The 22,051-nt window shown below is 49.1% G+C and overlaps 1 protein-coding gene across 2 annotated transcripts in view; it reads right to left on the reverse strand.

Moving 5' to 3' along the window:
* STYXL1 (serine/threonine/tyrosine interacting like 1) overlaps positions 1 to 22,051 on the reverse strand; it is a 36,915-nt gene that overhangs the window by 14,067 nt on the left and 797 nt on the right. The window contains exons 2-8 of one of the 2 annotated variants that reach the window (XM_038759561.1): positions 18,310 to 18,415; positions 14,678 to 14,739; positions 11,003 to 11,156; positions 9,458 to 9,603; positions 6,082 to 6,227; positions 2,983 to 3,080; positions 789 to 901 (exon numbers count right to left, since the gene is read on the reverse strand). In XM_038759561.1, coding sequence (XP_038615489.1) covers positions 789 to 901; positions 2,983 to 3,080; positions 6,082 to 6,227; positions 9,458 to 9,603; positions 11,003 to 11,156; positions 14,678 to 14,739; positions 18,310 to 18,412 — 822 coding nt within the window. In that variant the 5' untranslated portion in view covers positions 18,413 to 18,415. The remainder of the gene's footprint in view (positions 1 to 788; positions 902 to 2,982; positions 3,081 to 6,081; positions 6,228 to 9,457; positions 9,604 to 11,002; positions 11,157 to 14,677; positions 14,740 to 18,309; positions 18,416 to 22,051) is intronic. The other variant, XM_038759560.1, reaches the window with a different exon arrangement.

Consider the following 22,051-nt stretch of genomic DNA (forward strand, 5'->3'; position numbering starts at 1 on the left):
GACAGCCTGACCACCTTGTAACCTCCCCAGCGTTTAGAACAGGGCTTTGCGCATAGTGAGTGCTTAATAAATGCCATTAAAATAAATAAATACCACTGATGGATCGTTCTTTCATTTCATAACTATCACATCATCATCATCATCATCAATTGTATTTATTGAGCGCTTACTATGTGCAGAGCACTGTACTAAGCGCTTGGGAAGTACAAATTGGCAACATACAGAGACAGTCCCTACCCAACACTGGGCAATATCACATCTATTTTATCACGGGGATGTCAAAGGTGGTTAGCATTTAACGTTGCCTGAAGCCTTCATGCAACAACACCCGTTGGGATAAAGACTCTCTGGAGGAAATGAGAAACACCACGGCCTAGTCGCTAGACCCCCGGTCCTGGGAGCCAGAACACCCTGGGTTCGAATCCCGCCTTCGCCGCGCGTCTGCCGTGTGACCCTGGGCAAGCCACTCCACTTCCCTGGGCCTCGGTCCCCTCATCTGGAAAATGGGGATTAAGTCTGCGAGCCCCATGTGAACTGTGTCCAACCTGATCAGCACTTAACAAATAAGCCCTTAACAAATAGTGTTGAAAAGCAACAACAAAAATGACGCGGTGAGTTTCCGGCTGTTAGAGTGGCCTCGTTTCTGTCCTCTACGTCCCAGGCGCTTAGCACAGCGCCCGGTGGGCCTTCAAAATACGGGCTCCTGCCACCCCTGCTCTCAGGTTAGTGGCCGTGGGACCGAGGGGAAAGTGGGCGAAGGGGGCGCGGAATAGGGGCAACTCCCGTACCTTCAAAGTCTGCCGTTCCTTGTGCATCAGGTAGGCCACGACGGCAGCACAGCTTCGACTTATGCCTCTTCTTGAGAAAACCAGGATCGCCGACCCCAGGGCGATGTGAGCCTCTGAAACAGGAGCACAGGGTGGGGGGAATCGTGAGCACTGGGGGACAACTGGGCTCCCTTCTCCTCACCCTGGGCTTCAAGGCTGTCCATCCATCCCCTCACCCCCTCCTACCTCCCCTCCCTTCTCTCCTTCTCCAGCCCAGCCCGCACCCTCCGCTCCTCTGCCACCGCTAATCTCCTCACCGGGCCTCGTCCTCACCCGTCCTCCCGTCGACCCCCGGCCCACGTCCTCCCCCCGGCCCGGAATGCCCCCAATCCCTCCGCACATCTGCCAAGCTCGCTCTCTTCCTCCCTTCAAGGCCCTACTGAGAGCTCCCCTCCTCCAGGAGGCCTTCCCACACTGAGCCCCTTCCTTCCTCTCCCCCTCGTCCCCCTCTCCATCCCCCCATCTTACCTCCTTCCCTTCCCCACAGCACCTGTATATATGTACATATGTACGTATTTATTACTCTATTTATGTATTTATTTTACTTGTACATGTTTATTCTATTTATTTTATTTTGTTAACATGTTTTGTTTTGTTCTCTGTCTCCCCCTTCTAGACTGTGAGCCCACTGTTGGGTAGGGACCGTCTCTATATGTTGCCAACTTGGACTTCCCAAGCCCTTAGGATAGTGCTCTGCACACAGTAAGTGCTCAATAAATACGATTGATTGATTGACTGATTGCTGAGAGCTCACCTCCTCCAGGAGCCCTTCCCAAACTGAGCCCCCTCCTTCCTCTCCCCCTCCTCATCCCCCACCCCCTTACCTCCTTCCCTTCCCCACAGCACGTGTATACATGTACATATGTTTGTACGGATTTATTACTCTATTTATTTATTTATTTTACTTGTACATATCTATTCTATTTATTTTATTTTGCTAATATGTTTTGTTTTGTTCTCTGTCTCCCCCTTCTAGACTGTGAGCCCACTGTTGGGTAGAGACCATCTCTATTATGTTGCCAACTTGGACTTCCCAAGCACTTAGTACAGCGCTCTGCACACAGTAAGCGCTCAATAAATACGATTGATTGATTGATTGATTGATTACTGAGAGCTCACCTCCTCCAGGAGGCCTTCCCAAACTGAGCCCCCTCCTTCCTCTCCCCCTCCTCATCCCCCCCCTTACCTCCTTCCCCTCCCCACAGCACCTGGATATATGGATATATGTTTGTACGGATTTATTACTCTATTTATTTATTTATTTTATTTGTACACATTTATTCTATTTATTTCATTTTGTTAATATGTTTTGTTGTCTGTCTCCCCCTTCTAGACTGTGAGCCCGCTGTTGGGTAGGGACCGTCCCTATCTATTGCCAACTAGGACTTCCCAAGCGCTCAGTCCAGTGCTCTGCACACAGTAAGCGCTCAATAAATACGATTGATTGATTGATTGATTACTAAGAGCTCACCTACTCCAGGAGGCCTTCCCAAACTGTGCCCCCTCCTTCCTCTCCCCCTCCTCATCTCCCTGCTTACCTCTTTCCCTTCCCCACAGCACGTGTATATATGTACATATGTTTGTACGTATTTATTACTCCATTTATTTATTTATTTTACTTGTACATATTTATTCTATTTATTTCATTTTGTTAATATGTTTTGTTTTGTTCTCTGTCTCCCCCTTCTCGACTGTGAGCCCACTGTTGGGTAGGGACCGTCCCTATCTGTTGCCAACTAGGACTTCCCAAGCGCTCAGTCCAGTGCTCTGCACACAGTAAGCGCTCAATAAATAATAATGATAGCATTTATGAAGCGCTTACTATGTGCAAAGCACTGTTCTAAGCGCTGGGGAGGTTACAAGGTGATCAGGTTGTCTCGCGGGGGGCTCACAGCCTGAATACAATTGAATGGATGAATGACTGAATGAATCTGGAGAATGGGGATTCAATACCTGCTCTCCCTCCTAATTAGACCGGGAGTCCCAGGAGGGACGGAGACTGGGTCCAACTTGATTGATTGATTGATTGATTGATTAACTCGTATCTACCTCAGCGCTTAGACACACAGTAAGTGCTTAACAAATACCACAATTATTCCTTATAATTATGAGCGGGCCACCTGACGATGAGAGCGACAAGCCGCTGATCTCTCACCTATGAAATGGGAAATGTGGGCAAAGGACGACAGGAGGTCTTCCTCAGGCGAGTCGGCCACGGCGATGTGAAGGAGCTTGTTTTTGTCCTCGGCGAATCTGGAAGGGGACAAGGACAGTTGCCTCGCTTGCCTCAGTTCCCTCATCTGTAAAACGGGGATTAAGAACGTGAGCCCCATGTGGGACACGGACTGTGCTCAACCTGCTTACTTCGTGTCCACCCCAGCGCTTAGACCGGTGCCTGGTACGTAATAAGCGCTTAACAAATGCCATTTAAAAAGAAAAAGAGAGATAGGAGGCCCCATCATCATCATCAATCGTATTTACTGAGCGCTTACTGTGTGCAGAGCACTGTACTAAGCGCTTGGGAAGTACAAGGTGGCAACATAATGAGCTTGATCTGCTGGCTTTTCGGTGGTGGCCGGGGGCACCCTTTAATCAATCAATCAATCAATCATATTTATTGAGCGTGGCCAGGGGCACCCTTTAATCAATCAATCAATCAATCGTATTTATTGAGCGCTTACTGTGTGCAGAGCACTGGACTAAGCGCTTGGGAAGTCCAAGTTGGCAACGTATAGAGACGGTCCCTACCCAACAGTGGGCTCACAGTCTAAAAGAATGACAGTGTTAATAATGACAGCGTTCGTATCTATTAAACGCTACGGGCCGAGCGCTGTGCTAAGCGCTGGGCTGGAGGCAAGAGAACTGATCGATCGATCGACTGTATTTCTTGAGCGCTTCCCCGTCCCACAGACTAAGAGGGTGGACGAATGGGTGTTTTATCCCCATTTTAAGGGGGAGAAGCAGCGAGGCCTAGTCGTTAGAGCCCGAGCCTGGGCGTCAGAAGGACCTGGGTTCTAATCCCTGCTCCCCACCTTGTCTGCTGTGTGACCTTGGACAAGTCACTTCACTTCTCTGGGCCTCAGTTCCCTCATCTGTAAAATGGGGATTGAGACTGTGAACCCCAGGTGGACAGGGTCTGTGTCCAACCTGATTATCTTCCCGGGCGCTTAGAACAGTGCCTGTCACAGAGCAAGCGCTTAACAGATCCCACCTGTCTCCATGTTTTGTTTTGTTGTCCGTCTCCCCCTTCTAGACTGTGAGCCCATTTTTGGGTAGGGACCGTCTCTGTATGTTGCCAACTTAATAATAATAATAATAATAATAATAATAATAATGGCATTTGTTAAGTGCTTACTATGTGCAAAGCACTGTTCTAAGCGCTGGGGGTGGGGATACAAGGTGATCAAGTTGTCCCACGTGGGGCTCACAGTCATAATCCCCATTTTACAGATGGGGTAACTGAGGCTCAGAGAATAGTAATAATAATAATAATAATAATAATAATGGCATTTGTTAAGCGCTTACTATGTGCAAAGCACTGTTCTAAGCCCTGGGGGTGGGGATACAAGGTGATCAAGTTGTCCCACGTGGGGCTCACAGTCATCATCCCCATTTTACAGATGGGGTAACTGAGGCTCAGAGAATAGTAATAATAATAATAATAATAATAATAATAATAATGGCATTTGTTAAGCGCTTACTATGTGCAAAGTACTGTTCTAAGCCCTGGGAGTGGGGATACAAGGTGATCAAGTTGTCCCACGTGGGGCTCACAGTCAAAATCCCCATTTTACAGATGGGGTAACTGAGGCTCAGAGAATAATAATAATAATAATAATAATAATAATAATGGCATTTGTTAAGTACTTACTATGTGCAAAGCACTGTTCTAAGTGCTGGGGGTGGGGATACAAGGTGATCAAGTTGTCCCACGTGGGGCTCACAGTCATCATCCCCATTTTACAGATGGGGTAACTGAGGCTCAGAGAATAATAATAATAATAATAATAATAATGGCATTTGTTAAGCACTTACTATGTGCAAAGCACTGTTCTAAGCCCTGGGGGTGGGGATACAAGGTGATCAAGTTGTCCCACGTGGGGCTCACAGTCACCATCCCCATTTTACAGATGGGGTAACTGAGGCTCAGAGAAGTTAAGTGACTTGCCCCAGGTCACACAGCGGACATGTGGCGGAGATGGGATTCGAACCCATAACCTCTGACTCCAAAGCCCGAGCACTGAGCCACGCTGCTTCTCTCAAGCAGCGACTTCATTCATTCATTCATCCATTCAATAGTATTTATTGAGCACTTACTGTGTGCAGAGCACTGTACTAAGCGCTTGGGAAGTCCAAGTTGGCAACATATAGAGACGGTCCCTACCCAACAGTGGGCTCACAGTCTAAAAGGGGGAGACAGAGAACAAAACCAAACATATTAACAAAATAAAATAAATAGAATAAATATGCACAAATAAAATAGAGTAATAAATTCATACGAACATAGACTTGCACTCCCCAAGCGCTTAGTACAGTGCTCTGCACACAGTAAGCGCTCAATAAATATGATTGAATGAATGAATTTGGGCGGGGAAAAAAGGGAAACTGAGGCCCAGCGCCGTGAGGTAAATTTTCCCGAGGTCACAGCGCCGCCTAGGGGTAGACGTGGGAATAGAAGCGGCTTCGCCCCCTACTGGGGACATCGGGAGCTGCTCTGCTATTTGGATTTATTGAGCATTTATTGAGCGCAGAGCACTGTATTAATCAATCGTATTTATTGAGAGCTTACTGTGTGCAGAGCACTGTACTAAGCGCTTGGGAAGTCCAAGTTGGCAACATACAGAGACAGTCCCTACCCAACAGTGGGCTCACAGTCTAGAAAAAACAGGGATGGCATCTGCTAAGCGCTTACTATGTGCCAAGCACTGTTCTAAGCACTGGGGAGGTTACAAGGTGATCGGGTTGTCCCACGGGGGGGGGGGGCTCCCAGTCTTGATCCCCATTTTACAGATGAGATAACTGAGGCCCACAGAAGTGAAGTGACTTACCCAAAGTCACCCAGCTGACAAGTGGCGGAGCCGGGATTTGAACCCATGACCTCGGACTCCAAAGGCCAGGCTCTTTCCACAGAGTCAGGCTGCTTCTCTAATAAACACCATTTTCCTTCTTCTAGCCATGTTGGGCAACTGACCGTCCGTCCCACGGTGCGGTTGACCCCCGGCCCCCTTGAGACCCCAGCCGCGGATGCGCTTACAGGGGTCCCGCTTCCAGGGAGACGTTGACGTGGGCTTTGATCTTCAGGTCCTTCTGGATCTGCGGATCGCAGGCCTGCCTGAAGTCTCCCAGGAATATCCGGCCCGGCACGATCTCCACGGGATACGGCTGGAATGCGTCCAGTTCCTGCGGAGGAGGGTTGGAAGCTGAGGGGACGCGGTCTGGGCCTCCAGAGGACGGGGTGGGAAGGCTGGGGCGGCTCTCCCGGCCACCCCGAGTAAAATCAATCAAAAATCAAAAATCAAAAATCAATCAATCAAAATAGATCGAGTGTATTTACTGAGCGCCTACGGCGTGCAGAGCGCTAGTCTTGGGAGAGTACGATACAACGGATACGCCCCCTGCCCACAGAGGGCTTCCAGTCTAGAGAGGGAGACGGACGTGAATATTAAGCAATAAGTTACATCAGTGCAAGAGCACGGACTCCGGAGTCGGAGGTCGTGGGTTCAAATCCCGGCTCCGCCACTTGTCAGCTGGGTGACTTTGGGCAAGTCACTTCACTTCTCTGGGCCTCAGTTCCCTCATCTGGAAAATGGGGATGAAGACTGTGAGCCCCACGTGGGACAACCTGATGACCGTGTATCCCTCCCCAGCGCTTAGAACAGTGCTTGGCACATAGTAAGCGCTTAATAAATGCCATCATTAGTATTATTATTATGAAATAAAGCCAGTTCTGGGGCAGATCCCACAAAGGAGCCTGTCTACTGTTGGGTAGGGACTGTCTCTATATGTTGCCAACTTGTACTTCCCAAGTGCTTAGTACAGTGCTCTGCACACAGTAAGCGCTCAATAAATACGATTGATTGATTAATTGATTGTCTCCCCGGGGCGGTGGCCAAGGGTTTTATTTTGTTGTCTGTCTCCCCCTTTTAGACTGTGAGCCCACTGTTGGGTAGGGACTGTCTCTAGATGTTGCCAGCTTGGACTTCCCAAGCGCTTAGTACAGTGCTCTGCACACAGTAAGCACTCAATAAATACAAGCGAATGAATGAATGAATGGTGGCGGTCCCCCCAGCTCCTAGCCCCCTGCCCTCCTCGTCTTGATGACGCCCACCTCAACTGTACAATTAATAATAATAATAATATTAATGATGGTATTTGTTAAGCGCTTACTATGCTCAAAGCACTGTTCTAAGCGCGGGGGGGATACAAGGTGATCAGGTTGTCCCACATGGGGCTCACAGTCTTAATCCTCATTTTACAGATGAGGTACCTGAGGCCCAGAGAATAATGATGGCATTTATTCATTCATTCAATCATATTTATTGAATGCTTACTGTGTGCAGAGCACTGTACTAAGCGCTTGGGAAGTACAAGTTGGCGATATATAGAGACGGTCCCTACCCAACAGCGGGCTCACGGTCTAGAAGGGGAATTTAAGTGCTTACTATGTGTAAAGCACTGTTCTACGCGCTGAGGAGGCTACAAGAGGATCATGCTGTTCCACGGGGGGCTCACAGTCAATTCCCATTTTACAGATGAGGTAACTGAGGCATAGAGAAGTTAAGTGACTTGCCCAAAGTCACACGGCTGACAATGGGCGGAGCGGGGATATTGAGCGCCTACTGTGTGCAAAGCACTGTACTAAGTGCTTGGGAGAGGACAACAGAGCAAGAACGGACACATTCCCTGTCCACAGCGAGATTGCGGTCTATAGGAGAAGACAGACGTTAATAGAAATAAAGAAATAAAATGGGGGCCCAAGTCGGGGGGTGGGGAAGGGAGGGTCTAGCCCTACCCACCTACTCGGGGTACGGCCTTTACAGACACAATGGCATCGATCGGACGGTTTTGTTCCGGAAGCCAAACCGCAGACCCGGAATCCAAGAGGACGCTGAAGGGGTGGGAACTGGGAGTTTGGTCACCAGCGTAATGATAATATTTGTTAAGCGCTTACTATGTGCCAGACACTGGACTATGTGATGACTTCCCACACTGAGCCCCTTCCTTCCTCTCCCCCTCGTCCCCCTCTCCATCCCTCCCATCTTACCTCCTTCCCTTCCCGACAGCACCTGTATATATGGATATATGTTTGTACAGATTTATTACTCTATTTTACTTGTACCTATCTATTCTATTTATATTATTTTGTTAGTATGTTTGGTTTTGTTCTCTGTCTCCCCCTTTTAGACTGTGAGCCCACTGTTGGGTGGGGACTGTCTCTAGATGTTGCCAATTTGTACTTCCCAAGCGCTTAGTACAGTGCTCTGCACATAGTAAGTGCTCAATAAATACGATTGATGATGATGATGATATTTATTACTCTATTTATTTATTTCACTTGTACATATCTATTCATTTTATTTGGTTTACATGTTTTGTTTCGTTGTCTGTCTCCCCCTTCTAGCCTGTGAGCCCGCTGTTGGGTAGGGACCATCTCTATATGTTGCCCACTTGTACTTCCCAAGCGCTCAGTACAGTGCTCTGCACATAGTAAGCGCTCAATACAATTGATGATGATGATGATATTTATTACTCTATTTATTTTACTTGTACATATCTATTCTATTTATTTTATTTGGTTTACGTGTTTTGTTTCGTTGTCTGTCTCCCCCTTCTAGCCTGTGAGCCCGCTGTTGGGTAGGGACCATCTATGTTGCCAACTTGTACTTCCCAAGCGCTTAGTACAGTGCTCTGCACACAGTAAGCGCTCAATAAATACGATTGATGATGATGATGATATTTATTACTCTATTTATTTATTTCACTTGTACATATCTATTCTATTTATTTTATTTGGTTTACATGTTTTGTTTCGTTGTCTGTCTCCCCCTTCTAGCCTGTGAGCCCACTGTTGGGTAGGGACCGTCTCTCTATGTTGCCAACTTGGACTTCCCAAGCGCTTAGTCCAGTGCTCTGCACACAGTAAGCGCTCAATAAATGATTGATTGATGAGGTGGACACAAGCTAATCGGGTTGGACACAGTCCCTGTCTCACGTAGGGATCATCAATCGTATTTATTGAGCGCTTACTGTGTGCAGAGCACTGGACTAAGCGCTTGGGATCACGGCCTTAATCCCCATTTTCCAGCTGAGATAACCGAGGTCTGGAGAAATGAAGTGACTTGTCCTGCGGCGGGCAAGTGGCGGAGGCAGGATTAGAATCCAGGTCCTTCTGATTCCTAGGCCCGGGCTCTAGCCATTAGGCCTCCTCGCCTGGTTCATGGGCCGCTGGGACCGAGCCCCTCGCCCGGACATCTCCCGGCATTCATTCGATCGTATTTATTGAGCGCTTACTGTGTGCAGAGCACTGTACTGAGCGCTTGGCAACATACGGAGACGGTCCCTACCCACCAACGGGCTCACAGTCTAGAAGTTGTGGTGGTCCCGCGGCCTCCCTTGCCCCCCGGTCAAACCTGGGGCATCCAGAACTCCTTCTGGGAGCGGAGGAAGTGGTAAGCGGAGGAGAATCTCTCATAGCCGCCCTTGAGGATGTAGACCGGGTGACAGGTGATGTGTTTCAGGACTCGGGCGCACTCGATGGCCGCCCCCAGGACAGGCCCTGGATGAGGGAGCGAAGAGCCCGGGGTGAGGGCGAGGCTCGGTCCCGGCCGGACCGATGGACGGACGGTCGGGATCGGCCTCCTGCTCCTGCCGTGGGAAAGCGGGCCGCTGGGAGTTGCCAACCGGGATTGCTCCCTGGCAGCGGCAGCGGGGAGGGGGTTTTACGGAGAACTACTACTACCTGGGGCGGGGAACCTTCAGCCCCCCACGAGCACCTCCCACAACCCCCGAGCCTCTCATTTTTCTTTTAAATGGCATTTGTTGAACGTTTAGTACGTGCCAGGCACTGTACTAAGCGCTGGGGTAGGTACAAGCTAATCGGGTTGGACCCAGTCCCTGACCCACAAAGAGCTTCCAGTCTTAATCTCCATTCTACAGATGAGGGAAGTGAGGCACAGGGGAAGTGAAGCGACTGGCCCAAGGTCCTACGGCTGACGAGTGGCGGAGCCGGGATTATAATAATAATAATAATGATGATGGCATTTATGAAGCGCTTACTATGTGCAAAGCACTGTTCCGAGCGCTGGGGAGGTTACAAGGTGATCAGGTTGGCCCACGGGGGGCTCACAGTCTTCATCCCCATTTGACAGATGAGGGAACTGAGGCCCAGAGAAGTGAAGCGACTTGACCAGCTGACAATTGGCAGAGGGTAGGGACTGTCTCTATGTGTTGCCAATTTGTACTTCCCAAGCGCTTAGTACAGTGCTCTGCACATAGTAAGCGCTCAATAAATACGATTGATGATGATGATGATGATGATGATGATGATGATGATGATTTGAACCCATGACCTCTGACTCCAAAGCCCATGCTCTTTCCACTGAGCCACACTACTTCTCATTTCCGGGAGTATTAGCTCTTGCCCCTCAGACCCCATCCTTGCTGGTGGTCCATCCTGATTCTGGAGGATGGGGAGAAGGGGGAATAGGCCCTTTTTTTCCCCCCTCTACTTTTTTATGGTATTTGTTAAGCGCTTACTATGCGTCAAGCACTGTTCTAAGCGCTGGGGTAGAAACAAGATCATCTGGCCAGACACAGATGTGCCCACAGGCGGCTCACAGTCTAAGTCTTTAGAAGCAACATGACTAAGGAGCAGGGTTGTCCAGTGGGTAGAGCCCAGGCCTGGGAATCAGGAGGACCTGGGTTCTAGTCCCGGTTCTACCACTCACCTGCTGTGAGACCTTGGGCAAGTCGCTTCACTTCTCTGGGCCTCGGTTCCCTCATCCGTGAAATGGGGACTGAGGCCGTGAGCCCCACGTGGGACGCGGACTGTGTCCGACCCGATCCACCCCAGAGTTTAGGACAGGGCCCGGGGCATGAGAAGCGCTTAACGAATACCATTCGAAAAGAAAAACAAAGTCTCTGGCGGATCTTCCGCCCCCGAGGCTGGAGCCCACCTTGGCAATCCCCATCGTCGTCTCCCTCGTCCTCCTCCTCGTCTTCATCCAGTTCATACAAGTCCTCCAGGGAGCTTGTGTTACTGTCGTACACGACGCAGTACTTCACGCACTCCAAGTCAACCGATTCCGGAGGCAGGTATTCGTTCCCTTTCTGGAAAACCCACAGGGAAGCCGGGAGAGGAAAGGCCCCCCACCTCCGCCCCGCCAGGAGCGCCGACTCCCTCTCTTCCTTCCCACCTTACTACCCGAAGACGGGGGAACCAAGGTGGCCCCTTTCCAAGTCCCGGGCCCCCCCTCCGCCCCCGACTTGTGACTGGGCAGAGCATGCGCGGGGGCCTTCCAAAATGGGATCATATTCCCGCGCGTGCTCTCTCCGGATCAAAGCCGGTGGCACACCTCGGCACCCCTGTGGGCGAGGACTACCGAAACCGGGGCATCCTCCAGTCGGTGGGTATTAGACTGGCGTTTGCCCTTGGGGAAGGGGCTCTGGGGCTCTCACAGCTTTTAGACTGTGAGCTCACTGTTGGGTAGGGACTGTCTCTATATGTTGCCAGCTTGTACTTCCCAAGCGCTTAGTACAGTGCTCTGCACACAGTAAGCGCTCAATAAATGATTGATTGATTGATTGACCGACACGCGTCTTCAACGTTGGGTTAGGGAGGAGGAGGCCTTGGCGCCCAGTGCCCAGGCCCGGGCAGTGAGAAGAAGAAGGAAAAGGAGAAGGAGGAGGAAAAAGGAGAAGGAGAATCAATCAATCAATCGTATTTATTGAGCGCTTACTGTGTGCAGAGCACTCGACTAAGCGCTTGGGAAGTCCAAGTTGGCAACATATAGAGACGGTCCCTACCCAACAGTGGACTCAGAGTCTAAAAGGGGGAGACAGAGAACAAAACCAAACATACTAACAAAATAAAATAAATAGAATGGATATGTACAGGTAAAATAAATAAATAAAGAGTAATAAATATGTACACACATATATACATATATACAGGTGCTTTGGGGAAGGGAAGGAGGTAAGATGGGGGGGATGGAGTGGGGAGAAAGAAGGTGAAGACGAAGGAAGAGAAGGAGGAGGATGAAGGAGAAAGAAGGTGAAGACAGAGGAGGAGGAGGAGGAGAAAGAGGAGAAGGAGAAAGGAGGAGAAGGGAATCACACAGGGCCACCCCTAACCTGGACCAGGGAGAGGTTTGGGAGGGACTGTCTCTATATGTTGCCAACTTGTACTTCCCAAGTGCTTAGTACAGTGCTCTGCACACAGTAAGCACTCAATAAATACGATTGATTGATTGATTGACCGATGCGCGTCTTAAACGTTGGGTTAGGGAGGGGGGTTGCTATGGGAGGGTGAGGAGTGTGGGTACTGGGAAGGGGTGACTCCAGGGTCGACGCCAGGAGAGGCATCGGGCGGGAGATCCTTTCTGGCTGCCGAGGGCAATCAATCAATCAATCGTATTTATTGAGCGCTGTGTGCAGAGCACTGTACTAAGCGCTTGGGAAGTACAAGCTGGCAACATATAGAGACAGTCCCTACCCAACAGTGGGCTCACAGTCTAGAAGGGGGAGACAGAGAACAAAACCAAACATACTAACAAAATAAAATAAATAGAATAGATAGGTACAAGTAAAATAAATAGAGTAATAAACATGTACAAACATATATCCATATATACAGGTGCTGTGGGGAAGGGAAGGAGGTAAGGTGGGGGGGATGGAGAGGGGGATGAGGGGGAGAGGAAGGAAGGGGCTTAGTGGAAAAAGCCCGGGCTTTGGAGTCAGATGTCAGGGGTTCAAATCCCAGCTCTGCCAATTGTCAGCTGTGTGACTTTGGGCAAGTCACTTAACTTCTCTGTGCCTCAGTTACCCCATCTGTAAAATGGGGATCAAGACCGTGAGCCCCCCGTGGGACAACCTGATCACCTTGTAACCTCCCCAGCACTTAGAACAGTGCTTTGCACATAGTAAGCGCCTAATAAATGCCATAAAAAAAGAAGAAAGGGGCTCAGTGTGGGAAGGCCTCCTGGAGGAGATGAGCTCTCAGTAGGGCCTTGAAGGGAGGAAGAGAGCGAGCTTGGCGGGTGGGCAGAGGGATTGGGGGCATTCCAGGCCCGGGGGAGGACGTGGGCCGGGGGTCGACGGCGGGGCAGGAAGGCTGAGTTGGTGCGAAGGAGGTTGTCGTTAATGTAAGAGGGGAGAGGGGAGAGGGGCCGAGGCTGGGTGTGACCAGGCCGGCGGGAGAGGGATCGAGGTCTTCCCTCCGCCAGCTCTGCCCGCTCCACCTCGGGGAGACTCAGATCTGCCCTACACTGCCTCCTTCCCCCTCTTTGGCTTCCACTTTGCTCCTCACGGACCTTCGGTCTCATCTATCTGGCCGCTGACCACCCGCCCACGTCCTACCTCTGGCCTGGAATCAATCAATCGCATGTATTGAGCGCTTACGGTGTGCACAGCATGGCACTAAGCGCTTGGGAAGTACAAGTCGGCAACACACAGAGACGGTCCCTACCCAACAGCGGGCTCAGAGTCGAAAAGGGGGAGACGGAGAACCAAACCAAACATATTAACAAAATAAAATAAATAGAATAGATATGTACAAGTAAAATACATCAATAAATAGAGTAATAAATCCATACAAACATATATCCATATATACAGGTGCTGTGGGGAAGGGAAGGAGGTAAGGCGGGGGGGGAAGGAGAGGGGGTGGAGGGGGAGAGGAAGGAGGGGGCTCAGTCTGGGAAGGCCTCCTGGAGGAGGGGAGCGCTCAGTAGGGCCTTGAAGGGAATGCCCTTCCTCCTCCTATCCTGCTGACAATGACGCCCTTCGAAGCCTTATTCAAGGCCCATCTCCTCCAGGAAGCCTTCCCCGACTAAGCCATCCTGTCCCCCTCTCCCTTCTGCATCGCCCTGACTTGCTCCCTTTATTCATCTCCCCCGCCCAGCCCCACAGCCCTTACGTCCACATCTCTAATTTATCTATTACAGCGTGGCTCAGCGGAAAGAGCCCGGGCTTTGGAGTCAGAGGTCAAGGGTTCAAATCCCAGCTCTGCCAATTGTCAGCTTTGGGTGAGTCACTTCACTTCTCTGGGCCTCAGTGACCTCATCTGTAAAATGGGGATTAAGACCGTGAGCCCCCCCCCCGTGGGACCACCTGATCACCTTGTAACCTCCCCAGTGCTTAGAACAGTGCTTGGCACTTAATAAGCACTTAATAAATGCCATCATTATCATTATTATTATTACTAACGTCTGGCTCCCCCTCTAGACTGTAAGCTTGTTGGGGGTAGGGGATTTGTCTGTTTTTTGTTGTACTGTACTCTCCCAAGTAACCTCCCCAGTGCTTAGAACAGTGCTTGGCACTTAGTAAGCACTTAATAAATGCCATCATTATTATTATATGTTGCCAACTTGTACTTCCCAAGCGCTTAGTACAGTGCTCTGCACACAGTAAGCGCTCAATAAATACGATTGATGATGATGATGATGATTATTATTACTAACGTCTGTCTCCCCCTCCAGATGTAAGCTTGTTGGGGGCAGGGGATTTGTCTGTTTTTTGTTGTACTGTACTCTCCCAAGTGCTTAGTACAGTGCTCTGCACACAGTAGTAAGCGCTCAAGGAATAGCATTGACTGACTGACCCTTGGGGCCCCAGGGCCCAACGCCAACTACCTGCTTCACCCGGCGGGCGGTGATGACATGGCTCTCATTGTAGTCCCTCTGGGTGCGGGCATCTGCGGGGGGAAAAACCGACATGGGGGTGAAGGGGCCGGCTAGGACCGTAAGCCTCCACTCCATTCATTCAATCCTATTTATTGAGCGCTTACTTTCAGTCAATCGTATTTATTGAGCATTTACTGTGTGCACAGCACTGTACTAAGCACTTGGGAAGTCCAAGTTGGCAACAAATAGAGACGGTCCCTACCCAACAGCGGGCTCACAGTCTCCCCAATAATAATAATAATAATAATGATGATAATGATGATGGTATTTGTTAAGCGCTTACTATGTGCAAAGCACTGTTCTAAGCGGCTGGGGACGTTACCAGGTGATCAGGTTGTCCCACGGGGGGCTCACAGTTTGAATCCCCATTTTACAGATGAGGTAATTGAGGCCCAGAGAAGTGAAGTGACTTGGCCAAAGTCACACAGCTGACAGTTGGCAGAGCCGGGATTTGAACCCCTGACCTCTGACTCCAAAGCCCGGGCTCTTTCTACTGAGCCACGCTGCTTAATAATAATAATAATAATAATAATGATGGCATTTATTAAGCGCTTACTATGTGTACAGCACTGTTCTAAGCAGCTGGGGACGTAACCAGGTGATCAGGTTGTCCCATGGGGGGGCTCACAGTTTGAATCCCCATTTTACAGATGAGGTAATTGAGGCCCAGAGAAGTGAAGTGACTTGGCCAAAGTCACACAGCTGACAGTTGGCGGAGCCGGGATTTGAACCCATGACCTCTGACTCCAAAGCCCGGGCTCTTTCTACTGAGCCACGCTGCTTAATAATAAAAATAATAATAATGATGGCATTTATTAAGCGCTTACTATGTGCACAGCACTGTTCTAAGTGGCTGGGGACGTTACCAGGTGATCAGGTTGCCCCACGGGGGGCTCACAGTTTTAATCCCCATTTTACAGATGAGGGAACTGAGGCACCGAGAAGTTAAGTGACTTGCCCAGAGTCATACAGCTGATGGTTGGCGGAGCCGGGGATTGGAACCCATGACCTCCGACTCCAAAGCCCGGGCTCTTTCTACTGAGCCACGCGCAGCACTGTACTAAGCGCTTAGGAAGTACAAGTTCTATCTTCCACCCACTGGATGCCCACCTGCTCGCCCAATGCCCTTCATCTCATTTTCGCCACTCGTCGGGCATTCGTTTGGGGCCTGGGCTCCCTCAGGGAGCAGCTGATGCCCTGACCTGCCTACCGGTCCAGAAGGAATACTAATACTAATACTACTACTACTAATAATAATAATGATGGCATTTATTAAGCGCTTACTATGTGCAAAGCACTGCTCTAAGCGCTGGGGAGGTTACAAGGTGATCAGGTTGTCCCACGGGGGGCTCACAGTCTTAATCCCCATTTTCCAGATGAGGTAAATGAGGCCCAGAGATGTTAATTGACTTGCCCAAAGTCACACAGCTAAGTGGCGGAGCCGGGATTTGAACCCATGACCTCTGACTCCAGAGCCCGTACTCTTTCCACCGAGCCACGCTGCTTCTCTGATAATAATAATAGTACTCTAATAATAATAGAGAAGCAGCGTGGCTCGGTGGAAAGAGCCCGGGCTTGGGAGTCAGAGGTCACGGGTTCTAATCCCGGCTCTGCCACTTGTCAGCTGGGTGACTTTGGGCAAATCACTTCACTTCTCTGGGCCTCAGTGACCTCATCTGGAAAATGAGGATGAAGACTGGGAGCCCCATGTTGGACAACCTGATCACCTTGTATCCTCCCCAGTGCTTAGCACATAGTAAGCGCTTAACATCTACCCCAGTGCTTAGAACAGTGCTTGGCACAGGGAAAGAGCCCGGGCTTGGGTGTCAGAGGACGTGGGTTCTAATCCCGGCTCCGCCACTTGTCTGGTGTGTGACCTTGGGCAAGCCACTTCACTTCTCTGAGCCTCAGTTCCCTCATCTGTAAAATGGGGATTAAGACTGTGAGCCCCAAGTGGGACAACCTGATCACCTTGTATCCCCCCCAGCGTTTAGAACAGTGCTTTGCACATAGTAAGCGCTTAACAAATACCACTATTATTATTATTATTATTATTATTCTCTGTGATTCAGTTACCTCATTTGTAAAATAGGGACTAAAACTCTTAAGTCCCACGTGGGACAACCTGATTTCCCCATAACTACCCCAGCACTTAGAACAGAGCTTGGCACATAGTAAGTGCTTAACCAATACCATCATTATTGTTATTATTATTATTACTGCTAACAAGTATTACTATTATTAATATTAGTGTCCTTTTCCAAGCACTGAGTATAGGGCTCCTAACTACTACTGCTACTGAGAAGCAGCGTGGCTCAGTGGAACGAGCCCGGGCTTTGGAGTCAGAGGTCACGGGTTCAAATCCCGGCTCCGCCAATTGTCAGCTGTGTGTGACTTTGGGCAAGTCACTTCACTTCTCCGGGCCTCAGTTGCCTCATCTGTACAATGGGGGTGAAGACTGTGAGCGCCCTGTGGGGCAACCTGTCACCTTGTAACCCAGCTGTGTGTGACTTTGGGCAAGTCACTTCACTTCTCTGGGCCTCAGCTGCCTCATCTGTACAATGGGGATGAAGACTGTGAGCGCCCTGTGGGGCAACCTGTCACCTTGTAACCCAGCTGTGTGTGACTTTGGGCAAGTCACTTCACTTCTCTGGGCCTCAGTTCCCTCATCTGTACAATGGGGGTGAACACTGTGAGCGCCCTGTGGGGCAACCTGTCACCTTGTAACCCAGCTGTGTGTGACTTCGGGCAAGTCACTTGTATATCAACTGTATATATGTATATATGTTTGTACATATTTATTACTCTATTTATTTATCTATTTATTTTACTTGCACATATATCTATTCTATTTATTTTACTTTGTTAGTATGTTTGGTTTTGTTCTCTGTCTCCCCCTTTTAGACTGTGACCCCGCTGTTGGGTAGGGACTGTCTCTATATGTTGCCAAATTGTACTTCCCAAGCGCTTAGTACAGTGCTCTGCACACAGTAAGCGCTCAATAAATACGATTGATGATGATGATGATGATGATGATGAACTTCTCTGGGCCTCAGTTACCTCATCTGTACAATGGGGATGAAGACTGTGAGCACCCTGTGGGGCAACCTGTCACCTTGTAACCTCCCCAGGGCTTAGAACAGTGCTTTGCACGTAGTAAGTGCTTAATAAATGCCATTATTATTATCATTATTACTGCTACTGATTGATGGATGGACTCAATCAATCAATCATATTTATTGAGCGCTTACTATGTGCAGAGCACTGGACTAAGCGCTTGGGAAGTACAAATTGGCAACATCTAGAGACAGTCCCTACCCAACAGTGGGCTCACAGTCTAAAAGGGGGAGGCAGAGGACAAAACCAAACATACTAACAAAATAAAATAAATAGAATAGATATGTACAAGTAAAATAAATAGAGTAACAAATATGTACAAACATATATCCATATATACAGGTGCAGTGGGGAAGGGAAGGAGGTAAGATGGGGGGGATGGAGAGGGGGACGAGGGGGAGAGGAAGGAAGGGGCTCAGTCTGGGAAGGCCTCCTGGAGGAGGGGAGCTCTCAGCAGGACTCACCCAGTAAACACAGGTAGTTGGGCTCTGTTAACCTAGAGAGCTTCGTGGCCTGGTTCAGGATATTGTAGAGCTCCGTCGGGTCACAGAGGACTATCTTGGACATCTCCTGCGAATTTATTCAAGAGCATCCGTTAGTCGAGCCTCCACGCTGGGGGAAAGCATCATGGCCTAGTGGATAGAGCACGGGAATCGGAAGGACCTGCGTTCTAATCCCGGATCCGCCGCATGGCTGCTATATGACCTTAGGCAAACCACTTCAATCAATCAATCAATCAATCAATCGTATTTATTGAGCGCTTACTGTGTGTACAGCACTGGACTAAGCGCTTGGGAAGTCCAAGTTGGCAACATAGAGAGACAGTCCCTACCCAACAGTGGGCTCACAGTCTTCAATCAATCAATCGTATTTATTGAGCGCTTACTGTGTGCAGAGCACTGGACTAAGTGCTTGGGAAGTACAAGTTGGCCACATATAGAGACAGTCCCTACCCAACAGTGGGCTCACAGTCTTCAATCAATCAATCAATCAATCAATCGTATTTATTGAGCGCTTACTGTGTGCAGAGCACTGTACTGAGCGCTTGGGAAGTCCAAGTTGGCAACATATAGAGACAGTCCCTACCCAACAGCGGGCTCACAGTCTAAAAGGGGGAGACAGAGAACAAAACCAAGCATACTAACATAATATAATAAATAGAATAGATATGTACAAGTAAAATAGAGTAATAAATATGTACAAACATATATCCATATATACAGGTGCTGTGGGGAAGGGAAAGAGGTAAGATGGGGGGATGGAGGGGGGACAAGGGGGAGAGGAAGGAAGGGGCTCAGTCTGGGAAGGCCTCCTGGAGGAGGTGAGCTCTCAGTAGGGCCTTAGGCAAACCACTTCACTTCTCTGTGCCTCAGTTCCCTCATCTGTAAAATGGGGTTTAAATCCTACTCCTCCTCCTTAAGCCCCATAGGGGACAGGGATTGTGTCCAACCTGATTATCTTGTGTCTACCCCAGTGCTTAGTGCTACTTGTCATATAGTGTGTCAAATATATATATATATGTCATATAGTAAGCACTTCACAAAACACCACTATTTTGTGGCCCGTGCTTTTGAGGAAAAAAACCAAGTCTATTTGAGAAAAAGAAAACAAAAGCCCTTGGATGCCAGAAAGGTACAAAACGGGGATAAGTACAGCAGATAATTTAATATCAGGGTCATGACATACTCCGATATTCCTGCCCCTTGGATGGGAGATATAAAATTGGGTTATCATCATTAGCAAATTTTCCAAGTGTTTAGTATAGTGCTCTGCACCCAGTAAGTGCTCAATAAATAGGATTGAATGAATGAAAAACAGCATTTATATAGCAGACACTGAATGCAGGGCTCTCTACTGGGCACCTGTTCTGAGCACGTGCTGTATGCAGGGAACTGTTGTGAGCACCTGCTATAAGCAGGACCCATTATTGAGCCCCTACTTTTTTAAAATGGTATTTGTTAAGTGCTTACTTCATGCCAGGCACTGTACTAAGCACCGGCGTAGATACAAATTTATCAGGTTGGACACAGTCCCTGCGCTGCTTGAGGCTCACAGTCTTAATCCCCATTTTACAGACGAGGCCTAGAGAAATAATAATAATAATAATGGCATTTATTAAGCACTTACTATGTGTAAAGCACTGTTTTAAGTGCCAGGGAGGTTACAAGGTGATGAGGTTGTCCCACTGGGGGCTCACAGTCTTCATCCCCATTTTCCAGATGAGGTCACTGAGGCCCTGAGAAGTGAAGCGACTTGCCCAGAGTCACCCAGCTGACAAGTGGCGGAGCCAGGATTTGAACCCATGACCTCTGACTCCCAAGCCCGGCCTCTTCTCATGCAGAGAAGCAGCGTGGCTCAGTGGCAAGAGCCCGGGCTTGGGAGTCAGAGGTCATGGGTTCAAATCCCAGCTCCGCCGCTTGTCAGCTGTGTGACTCTGGGCAAGTCACTTCACTTAATGATGATAGCATTTATTAAGCGCTTGCTATGTGCAAGGCACTGCTCTAAGCGCTGGGGAGGTTACAAGGTGATCAGGTTGTCCTCCATGGGGCTCACAGTCTTAATCCCCATTTTACAGATGAGGTAACTGAGGCACAGAGAAATGAAGTGACTTGACCAAAGTCACACAGCTGGCAATTGGCGGGGCTGGGATTTGAACGCATGACCTCTGACTCCAAAGCCCCTGGTCTTTCCACTGAGCCATGCTGCTTCTCTGGGCCTCAGTGACCTCAACTGTGAAATGGGGATGAAGGCTGTGGGACAACCTGATGATCTTGTAACCTCCTGCAGCGCTTAGACCAGTGCTTGGCACATAGTAAGCGCTTAACAAAACCCACCATTATTATTAGTATTCTCTGGGCCTCAGTTCCCTCAGCTGTGAAACAGGGATGAAGGCTGTGGTACAACCTGATGATCTTGTAACCTCCTGTAGTGCTTAGAACAGTGCTTGGCACATAGTAAGCACTTAACAAAATCCACCATTATCCTTCTTCTTCTCTGGGCCTCAGTTCCCTCAACTGTGAAATGGGGATGAAGGCTGTGGGACAACCTGATGACCTTGTATCCCCTCCCAGCGCTTAAAATAGTGCTTGGCACATAGTAAGCACTTAACAAAATCACGGGCTTTGGAGTCAGAGGTCATGGGTTTAAATCCCAGCTCCGCCAATTGTCAGCTGTGTGACTTTGGGCAAGTCACTTCACTTCTCTGAGCCCAGCTCCCTCATCTGTAAAATGGGGATTAAGACTGTGAGCCCCCTGTGGGACAACCTGATCACCTTGTAACCTCCCCAGCGCTTAGAACAGTGCTTTGCACAGAGTAAGCGCTTAATAAATGCTATTATTATTATTCTCTGGGCCTCAGTTCCCTCAACTGTGAAATGGGGATGAAGGCTGTGGGACAACCTGATGACCTTGTATCCCCTCCCAGTGCTCAGAACAGTGCTTTGCACAGAGTAAGCGCTTAATAAATGCCATTATTATTATTATTATTCCCTGGGCTCAGTTCCCTCAACTGTGAAATGGGGATGAAGGATGTGGGACAACCTGATGACCTTGCATTCCCCCCCCCCCCCCAGTGCTTAGAACAGTGCTTGGCACATAGCAAGCACTTAATCCACCATTATTATTATTCTTCTCTGGGCCTCAGTTCCCTCAACTGTGAAATGGGGATGAAGGTTGTGGGACAACCTGATGACCTTGTATCCCCTCCCAGTGCTTAGAACAGTGCTTGGCACATAGCAAGCACTTAACAAAATGCACCATTATTATTATTCTTCTCTGGGCCTCAGTTCCCTCAGCTGTGAAATAGGGATGAAGGCTGTGGAACAACCTGATGACCTTGTATCCCCCCCGCCAGCGCTTAGAACAGTGCTTGGCACATAGTAAGCGCTTAACAAAATCCACCATTATTATTATTCTTCTTCTCTGGGCCTCAGTTCCCTCAGCTGTGAAATGGGGATGACGGCTGTGGGACAACCTGATGACCTTGTATCCCCTTCCAACGCTTAGAACAGTGCTTGGCACATAGTAAGCGCTTAACAAAATCCACCATTATTATTATTCTTCTTCTCTGGGCCTCAGTTCCCTCAGCTGTGAAATGGGGATGAAGGCTGTGGGACAACCTGATGACCTTGTATCCCCTCCCAACGCTTAGAACAGTGCTTGGCACATAGTAAGCGCTTAACAAAATCCACCATTATTATTATTCTT

This window comes from Tachyglossus aculeatus, chromosome 17 (assembly GCF_015852505.1).
Source record: "Tachyglossus aculeatus isolate mTacAcu1 chromosome 17, mTacAcu1.pri, whole genome shotgun sequence".
Taxonomy (NCBI): Eukaryota; Metazoa; Chordata; class Mammalia; order Monotremata; family Tachyglossidae; genus Tachyglossus; species Tachyglossus aculeatus.